Consider the following 9,730-nt stretch of genomic DNA (forward strand, 5'->3'; position numbering starts at 1 on the left):
ACGTGCTCTGCCTCTCCCCATCTTTTAGTCCAGACCCTGTGGGAGGGACACCGAAGCATGACCCAATTCTTGTCCTTAAATTCTTCCAACCTTCTTGGAAGCTGAGCCTCATTCTGGACAAGGATGTAGGTCTGGGGAGAGCAGAGGTGACAGGGAAAGGTATTCTGGAAAAGGCCCAGGCACCACTGGCAAATAAAGGCTCATCCCTCCGATAAACGTGTGTACATAGCTAACCTCTCATCAAGGTGTGGCCATGGAGGTGTCAGCCTGGATTCTCTGTGACGTTGTTGGTATTATTATGATTGCTTTCGCGTTCAAAGTGAGAAACTAACCAGACCTTATTGGCCTCATCTCCCATCACGTCTCTGGCTTTTCCTACACGTAGCTCCACACTTCTCAGCACACAGCAGCCCAGCACAGGGCAGTCTGCCCGACAGTGGTCTCCAAGGCTGTGTCTCATTCATTTTTGTATCTGCAGAGTCCAGCTGAAGCTCTGGCTCTAGACATGGAGGAATCAGGCCTGTCATAGGAGACTAGGGGGCCTATGAAGGGAGGGAGAGTATATGGAAAGCTTAAGGTACAACTCTGCCCACTCACACTCTCATTCATTCATTCATTCATTCACCTGCTACCCTCCCCCCACCCCTACAATATCGTGTCTACAATATGCCTGGCACTGGGGATGTTCCTGTGAAATAAAGCAGGTACCTCCTCCCCACATAGACCCCAGGAGAGGATGGAGGTGGTGACAGGGCCTTCTGGGGGAGGCTGATGAGGCAGCCCATCCAGGAGCTGCAGGAGCAGAGCAGAGGGACACCTAACTTGGACTTGGATGCCGGGGAAGGATTCCTGAAAAGTGAGATCTCCCTCAGACCTGAAGGATGAAGTGGGAGGCAAGGAAGTCAGGGGCGGGTGGTAGGTAGGTTCTTGGTGACACAGCTCTGAATTCTCTGTGGCCTCTAGGAAACAAGCCACTTAATCTGAGTCTCAATTTCTGCAACAGTAAAATGGGGATAATAATACCTGCCTCCCTGGCTGGTTGTGAGGGCTTAAATAGATGATGTCCATTAAGCATTTAACAGAGTCCTTGTCACCTTGATGTTCAATCAGTGTCAGATGAATGAATGGGTGATTCTTGGGGGTAGAGAAAACCTCAAAGACTCATCAGTTCAGTTAGCTCCATGTTAACGAAGGGATATAACTGATATTTTTTTTTGGTGAAAATCTAATTTAATATACTATTCATTTACCCTCTGCGAACTGAATGAAACTAAGAATATTTCACATTCTTTGTGTCTAGTCCCTGACGGGAGTTTACTGCAGGTGCTGGGCAAGTAGCCTTGAGGAATGTTATTTAGCAAATTTTCCATTAGATTAAAAGAGGAAGAGTTCCCAAAACTTCACCAAGCGGATGCAGGGACGCGCCAAAGGCATCCACACCCAGGAACCTCGGGGAAAGGCCAGCTCTGGTCTCTTGTGACCATCAGTTAATAGATCTTCTAATAAGCGGACAGGCTTTATGTTAAAGTTCCTAAGTGATGCTGTGGAGAAGGGAGCAGATCACACTTGCTCCAGGCCAGGGCAGTGTTCAACTCCTGGCCTAAATCGCAATGAAGTTATAGAGCTGAGAAAGCAAACAGACACTTGCGAGTTTTCGGAGTGTAGGAAACACAGCCATGAGGCAATTGTGTGTTTACAAATGAGATGGCTTACGGACTTGATCATAAAGTCATTGCTTTGGAACCAAACAGCCACGGTCCAGCCTGTAACTGCTCCTTGATCTCTGCCTCTCCCACTGGAAGGAGGCTTTGGGAGGGCAGCAACAGCCCGGGGTATTCACTGCCGGGCTGAATACAAAGGCAGGTACAGAGTTGACGCTCGAAAGATTTACTGAACACATCACATTTTATTAGGATGTGCGACTCCACCCCTACTATATTCTATGATAGTTGCACATGTTCCTCTCCATCTGAAGTCAAATTCTGAATGCAAATGTGATACTCTTTTTCTTTCTTTCTTTTTTTTTTTTTGGCTGCTTTGGTCTTTGTTGCTGCGTGTGGGCTTTCTCTAGTTGCGGTGAGCAGGGGCTACTCTTTGTTGCGGTGCATGGGCTTCTCATTGCGGTGGCTTTTCTTGTTGTAGAGCACGGGCTCTAGGCGCGTGGGCTTCAGTAGTTATGGCTCGCAGGCTCTAGAGTGCAGGCTCAGTAGTTGTGGTGCACGGGCTTAGCTGCTCTGCGGCACGTGGGATCTTCCCGGACCAGGGCTCGAACCCGTGTCCCCTGCATTGGCAGGCAGATTCTTAACCACTGAGCCACTGGGGAAGTCAGCAAATGTGATATTCTCACAGTATTGTTTGAAAATACTATGCCTTTGAGTATCATGGGTTTGTGCAGTTATCTATGGCTTTTTTCTTGAGGATCCTGGTCAAGACATGGCTCAATGATGTGTGTGTGTGCAGGCACACGCGAGCAAACAGATATGTACACGTGAAGGTGCATTTCTGAGTGTGAGCCATAGAAAGGTTGCGTGTCTATCAGAAGCCCTTTTAGTTCTCATTAGATGAGCTTCTGGAGATCACTTAACCCTTTGACTCAGCTTTTCTATCTGCAAAATCACAATGAGCTTCAGTCTCCTGTTTCACTGAAGGGTTACAATAATTACTGTAAGGTTATTTCCCTGAATAAAAAAATGCCACTTGGTTACAATGGATACACTCAGGAAATTAAAGATTAAAAGTTGAACATGAATAGCCCAAGGCGGAATTGTCAAAATGCAAAACTTACGTTCATCATAGGTGGACATACTCAATGTTGAATCCATATGTGAATTCCTACCTTGAAATCCAGTGCTCACTTTTTAAAACTCTAGTTACTACCCTTTAAAAAATACTTTTAACAAATATTTGGGTTTTCAAACACAAATGGTTCTTCTTTGCCTGGGACACCTCTTCACCCCATGACTGCTTCCAGGGGAGGTAATTTCATAATTTACTTTATTTTTATGCTCTTTGGTTTTTCAGTCACCTGAAAATTTCCACTATTATTTGGCAATGGAAAAAATTCCTAAAAACCTGGTATCCTGACAATTTTGTCTTTCTCTTCTGAAGTTGGAAACACATCATTTCTATACTTGAAACTATTCAGTGCCACTGAAATGTTGATTCAAATGAAGAGTTGAGTATTTCAGTGACACTCCATCGTGTGCTTATAACATCTTACCAAGGCACTCCTTTTGTAAAGGTTTGCAGTTAGTTTTAAAACAGCTTGGAATTTTCCTCAAGAGAAAAGCCATAGCTAGCTTACAGCACCTACCCGTGATATGCAAAAGCACAACATTTTGCTATTTCAAAGACTAAAAAGACAGAGAGGTGGAGATGAGACCCTGAGCCCTGGGGAGAGGATTCTTCTGGCCTCGTGGCAGCATTTCCTCCATCTGACCAAAAGAAGCTGGTCCTTCAGTTGCTCATGTGCAGGCTGTCCTAGAAACTAAGGTCAAATTCACTGAGTCCTGGCCCAAAGAAGATATTTAATTATAAACCGATAACAGGCTTCTTTGTTCTTTTTGCTTATTTTGATTTCAGTAGTTTCTTTCCTCTGGGAAAATATATCTTTGCGCTAATGCAAAGTGGTTCTGAAGCTGACTGCCCCAGGGCCCAGAAACTGCATTTTAGTCTCTCCCCTTCCCTGCCCCTCTGTTATAAAAATACATCCAGACACATAGACTGTCATGGAGAAGGGATGGTTTCTGATTTCCATATGCCCTGCACTGTCAGAATTACTTTAAATTCTACTTTTCTCATGAAGATTCCATCTATTTGGTTATACCATTACCAATGAATGGCATAAAGTATGAATGGATGAACCATTTTTAAACATCAAAAATTGATTTTTAGTCAAACAAACTAAAGGTTGAAAGATCTTTTTGAAACTTTTCCCCCCTCTATTTTGTCAGAAAAATCATTGTCGGATGATAAAAAAAAAAAGCAGCTTCGTACCAATTTCTAGCAGTCACGCAGCTACGATACACAATGTTTATATACATATTTATCAGCCAATTTTCTGAAAGCTCTATTAATTGTAAAAGTGTACATTGTACTTTCCCAATGTTGTCAAACTTATTTTTAAAAATTCCTTTACTCCAAGTTTCCTGCAGGTGCAGAGTCTAAACTGAAAATGTTGGAAATAGTGACGGATTCTTCACATGCATAGAACAGCAAGTGGATTCGAGTTACAGTATGTTGGTGTTTATATTTTAGCATTTGTTGTTTATTAAATGGGCCTGAGAAAAAATTCTTTCTTTTCGTAAGGTGATGATTTTCTTTTTCTGGTTTTCTTAAATTGTTTTACATTTGGGGAGTGTTTTTCCCCAAAAAGATTTTGGGTTGGTTGTAAGTTTGGCTGGGCAACACAGTATCACAACAGAGCCAGGACGCGGCTTGCCTTCCCACAGCCTGGCAACAGAGAGAGGCGATGCTGAGCAGTTTGCAACTTTGCGCCTCACCACCCAGGCTCCAAATTCACCGCGACTCTTGGCTTGTTCTAGGCATGCCCGAAGCCCTTCCGCTTCCTCTAAAACTCACGCCCTGGAGGCACCTGCTCTGCTGGGCTCGCCAAATCCCCTGCCCTCCTCCAAGCTCGCAGGGTCCTCTCCCTGCTCTTCCCCAGGGAAGACGCCTCTCCTGCACGCCCCCAGCGCAGGGAAGGTTGGTGCGAGGCGACGGCCGCTCCAGGAGGAACCTAATGATCCCGGGCCCCGGCCTCCAGAAGCTCGGGGAGGTCCCGAAGTCAAAATTTTTCCTCCCAATGGCTGTTGGCTGCAAAGATAACCTTCTGGGTAAATGTTATACAAATTGGGGAGGAGGGTTTACATTTGCATAGAAGGCAGCCGCTCCGCGCAAGGAGTGGGGACTCTGGGGACCAACTTGGGGGATGAGGGGTACAAAGGGAGAGGAAAACAGGAGTGGTTTCTCCGGCGTGCGAGTGTGGCTGGGTGGCAAACCTAAACCCACCCTGAGACTCCAGCGCGCTCGGCACGGCTCTGGTGGCCCCCGGAGGCGCCTGCTCCTACGACAGACTCAGGGAGGCAGGCGCTGAGTGGCAGGGAAGGAGCTGGTGTCCCCAGGGCCGCTCATCCGCAGCCCTCCTCCCATCCAGCCCTCAGGAAGTCCCTCGTACTCGCGTCCGGTCCCGACCGTCCCAGGTGCCCCTCGCTGGCTGCACACTCCCCCCGACGGTGGGTGGAAGCCGGCCGGCCCCCTGGGGCTGCTCCGGAACCCCGAGGGCCTCCCTGGAGCGCCAAGGAAAGGCCCTGTGCGCTGGGTGAGCCAGGCGTGAAGGAGGAGAAAATCCTCCCCACAGGGGCCCGGGCGTCCCCACTAGCACGTATGAGAAGGCTCTTTGGGGTGCGCCAGGTTCCTTCACAAAAGCTGGGGTGAGCGCCAGCCTGTGGCCCCTTTAAGGTGGAACCCCCTGGGAGCGTGGGTTCGAGGTCCAGGTCAAGTGGAAGCACAGGGGGAGTGGGGAGCTCCCGCTCACCCCACCTGGATGGTCGCCTGCGTGAGGGGTGCACGACAGGCTGGCTCCGTTCCCTGCATCCCGCCCCGGCACCCTGCGCTCCCTGAGCTGCCCTGACCCCTGCGGAGCGAACACGTGGGGCTGAGCTCATCTCCTGTGGACACCGCACGCGGGACAATCCCCGGCCTCCCTTCAAACTTCAGTCCCTTCCCGACTGTAGACGAAGTGACCGACGCGGAAGCCGGTGGCCGCCGTCTGATGGCCGGAGGCGAAGCCGAGCGCGGGGCCGGGGGCCTGGGTACCGTGGGCAGCGACCGTCGTGGATCTCCCGAAAGAAAAGTCGCCCGCCAGGCCCCCGGGAAAGGTACCGAGGCCTCCAGCCAGGGCGCCCATGGCCGAGGCGAAACTGGAGAAGCAGGCGGCTGCCTCGGGCGCGGGAGGGGAGGACGAGAGCCGCAGGTCCGGGGAGGCGGCGCCCAGGGGCTCCAGCTCCGGCGCCTCGGCTCCTCCCGGGCTCCGGGCACCCGAGGATGCGGCCGCGCTCGCCTCCCCCTTCCTCTTCCTCTTCCTTCGGAAGTTCCCGTTGTCGAACATCTTCTCGCAGTTTGGGTCCAGGGTCCAGTAATTGCCTTTACCTGCAGAAGAAGAAAGGGCCCAGATCAGAAAATCCGGGATTTGACCGAAGTGATGTGAGAACGTGAGAAATGGAGGTCAGCTTCACCGGTCCCTCCGTGAGCCCTCACGCCCACCCCAAACCTTGAGGGGGTGCTCTGTACCGGATCAGGCCTCCACAGTCAGACTCGGAAGAATGTGGGCATCCCAGAAAGACCAGGGAAGGGCGACCTCGCTAAGGTCAAGGCCAGAGAGAAGACCTATGAGGTGCAGAGCCGAACCGGCTCTCCTCTGGCACTCGCTTTGCCAGTGGAGTGGAGCCCACAATGCCAGGCCTCTCTGCAGGCTCCAAGGCTTCCCAAAGCGGCATCTGATTGTCTTAATCTTCCGGGTGGCCACCATCTTTCCCATTTTACAGTAAAGGACACAGGCCCAGAGAAGTCACTCCAAAGGTCCCCCAGCAGACTAGCTTCTTCCTTAGCGGGAGCGCGCGAGAATTAGAGACTCCTGTTGCCCTAGACCTCAAGTCAGGGCCGCGGGCTCTGCTGGCGTCCTTGAGCCGTCTGCGGCCAAGTACGTGTCGCTTCCCCACCCTCCTCCCGCCTTGGCACCCTCAGCTGTGCAAAGAGGACCGGGCTGTCCAAGGCCCCCCGTCCCTAGAGTGCCAGGAGGCCAGCTGCGGGAATCCGCGGAGTCCTGGACGGGGCGTGGCGGTGAGCTTCAGTTACCTGGGTCGTCCTCGTCGCGGGGTACCTTCTTGAAGCAGTCGTTGAGCGACAGGTTGTGGCGGATGGAGTTCTGCCAGCCCGCCTTGCTGCGCTTGTAGAAGGGGAAGTTGCCGGCCACGTACTGGTAGATCTGGCTGAGCGTCAGCCTGCGCAGCGGCGCGCTCTGAATGGCCATGGCGATGAGCGCCGAGTACGAGTAGGGCGGCCGCACCAGCCTCAGCAGCTCCTGTTGGCCAGACAGGCTCAGCCACGCGAGGTCGGCGCCCGCCAGGCCGCCCGGGGCCCCGAGGAGCGGGCCAGGGGCCCCGTAGGGGGACGCGGGCGCGGGTCCCGGCGCGTAGGGCGCGGAGCTGAGCGCGGGCGCGTTCAGCCACAGGCGCGGGCCACCACCGCCCGCCACGCCCAGGTCGCCACGCGCGTATCCCGCGGGGTGCGCGGCCGCCCGGGCCTGGCCGTGCGGGGCCGCGCAGGGCCCCGAGCCGTCGCGGTAAGCGGCCATGGCCAGGCGCTCCCGGGTCTGGGCGGGTGGCTCCGAGCCGAAGCTCATGGGCGCCCCAACTAGCGCGGCCGCCAGCAGCTCCCAGTGCGGCCCGCTGGGCCCCGCCGTCCGCCCTTTAAATGCCGTCGGGGCCCGAGCCTCAGGTGAGTGTCGGCGGCGAGCCCCCTCCCCGACAGTTTTAGAGGAGTGATGTCTCCATCCCTGCCCAGGGGTCAGCTTTCCGCCCCGCCCAGGTCCCGAGGCGCTCTCGACGAGCCGCTCCAGTGATTCCCAGACCCTGTGCTGTCTGCGCCATCTCCAGCCAGAATCTTGGCCACTGTCACCCTGGGTCCCCGGGGATCTCGCCGATCCCAGCCTCGTCAGGCCTTCAGGGCCCCGCAGCCCTGCACCCTGCGGCAGGTACCACGTCTCGCGCAGGCCCCCAAGATTTCGGAGTGGGATCCCCGTCCAGCGCGAGCCCCCCTTGCTCGTCCACCGTGGACTCGCTGTGTCTTTTGGGACACCGAGTGAGCAGCAGAAGGGCCAGTGCGAGCGGCGGAGAAGGCGAGGGGCCCAGGCAGGGTCTGGCCGGGTGCGGACGGTGGCGCTGGAGTCGTCGGGAGCCCCCGCCACAAGCTCGAAGGCAGACCGGACCCCTGTAAGCGCGGAGACGCTGGAAACTCGGGACGCCCCAGTCATCCAGGGAGCCCGAGACCACGCCTGCCCAGTCCGCGCGCAGTGGCCTCGGGCACAAGGTGCGGTGGGTGGCAAAACCCTCTGCTGGGTTTCCCTGGCCCCGTGAAAACAGGGACGTTTTCACGTCCCTGCGGTGCGCCCGCCACCACCCGGAGGGCCCTGGCTACCCCGGCCTGGGGCCGCGCCCGAGGCTCATGCACGGAGCCGGGAAGAGCAGCGCCTCCCAGACTCCGAGCTGGGGTCCCTCGCCCTCGCGCGGAGAAGCGGTGATCAAGGTTCAGAGATAAGGAGACGGGCCCCGACGTTCAGCGCCCGCGGGGTTAGCACCCTTCTGGTAGAAATCGGTCTCCCAGCATCCCGGGGCTGTGCAGGGTCAAAGCCAATACATCCAATTCCTTTAAAAATCAAACGTTCCAACCCACTTGTCCCACGCCGCCCCCTCCCCGCACTCTTGGAGGTGGGGAGGGGGCAGGAGGGGGCGCGTGGGCGGGGCTAAGGACTAGACGGAGTGAAAACCCCGGGCTCTGGAAATAAGGGGCCCAGCTGGAGTCAGGCGTGAACGTCGGTGTGGTCTTAGGCCTCTCAGGTTGTGATTTCGAATTTCATGTAAAACAACCAATTTGTGGATCTATTTAACAAGTAGCAGAAGGGAGAGTCCCTCTACTGCCACGTGGGCCTCTCCTCTTAGAAGTAACAGCCCCCTGGGAAGTGGTCTCTGAACTACAGGCAGTTCTGGGGGTTTGTTTGCGCTCTGAGAGGGTAGAGACCAGGGACCCTGGGCTCTCAGACGACGTCAGGAAAGAAACCACCAGAACTGGTTCATGGAAGTTAGCTTCTCAGCCGGCCTGTACCGGCCCTCCCCTCTCCCCCTTCCCACAGATTTCCAATTGATGTCAAAAGCTCGTGGGCTGTGAGGATCCCAGGACCTTTCAGAACTCCTCCACCCCGTCCCCCATCACTGCAGGGATAGTTCTGGGGGGAAGGGGGACAGCAGTACTTGGGATGGGAAGCACGCCCCGGTTTTTTCTTGCTTCCGTCACAAACAGCAGCCGTTGTGACCACCTAGAGGGGTGGGATAGGGAGGGTGGGAGGGAGACGCAACAGGGAGAAGACGTGGGGTGTAGGTATATGTATAGCTGATTCACTTTGTTATAAAGCAGAAACTAACACACCATCGTAAAGCAATTAGACTCCAATAACGATGTTAAAAAAAAAAACCGCAGCCAGAAGCATTGGCCTGACAGTTTAGAGATTTTCAGTACATCCTCACCATTTTAAACACACGCTATCTCTGTAGATATGACAAGCTTTTTGGTGATGGCGTCTTAAAGACAGTGTCTTTCCATCAGCAAATATGATTGCAGGCATGACTTGGATGGGTTCATTACCCGCAAACTGGGTATCAGCCCCATACACACCCCCTCCCCTCCCCTTCCCTCCCCTCCCCTGTCCGTAGTAGTCATACTTAGTTTGCTGGAGTCAGCAGTTTTCCACACCTGACACTTTGAAATGGCTACTGGTTAGGGGGCAGCTTTCCAGAAACCACCCTTCATGAGAATGGGACATCACAGAAGCCACACAGCTCTGCCTTAACCCGAACTATGGGGGTGATGGAGAAAGAGTGCGATGGGAGACACAGCCGGTGGGCGGACTTGCCAGCCAGGCCTGAATCCACAAAGACCCGGCCCCGCCTTCCCTTTG

At 54.3% G+C, this 9,730-nt stretch overlaps 1 protein-coding gene across 1 annotated transcript; it reads right to left on the bottom strand.

Moving 5' to 3' along the window:
* Positions 1-5,707: 5,707 nt before the first annotated feature.
* On the bottom strand, positions 5,708-7,354 carry FOXI2 (forkhead box I2). Its single transcript, XM_067708851.1, has 2 exons — positions 6,856-7,354; positions 5,708-6,150 (listed from the first exon to the last, which is right to left on the bottom strand). The coding sequence occupies exons 1-2, from the start codon at positions 7,352-7,354 to the stop codon at positions 5,708-5,710; spliced, it is 942 nt and encodes a 313-aa protein (XP_067564952.1).
* Positions 7,355-9,730: the final 2,376 nt, after the last annotated feature.

This window comes from Pseudorca crassidens, chromosome 16 (genome assembly GCF_039906515.1).
Source record: "Pseudorca crassidens isolate mPseCra1 chromosome 16, mPseCra1.hap1, whole genome shotgun sequence".
In the NCBI taxonomy this organism is placed as follows: domain Eukaryota; kingdom Metazoa; phylum Chordata; class Mammalia; order Artiodactyla; family Delphinidae; genus Pseudorca; species Pseudorca crassidens.

Bases quoted from the DNA above. Each gene is read 5' to 3' on its own strand.
- FOXI2 (XM_067708851.1), bottom strand. From the start codon at position 7,354: ATGGCCGCTTACCGCGACGGCTCGGGGCCCTGCGCGGCCCCGCACGGC. The intron at 6,151-6,855 runs GTAACTGAAGCT...CTTCTTCTGCAG, and splicing joins CCGCGACGAGGACGACCCAG to GTAAAGGCAATTACTGGACC.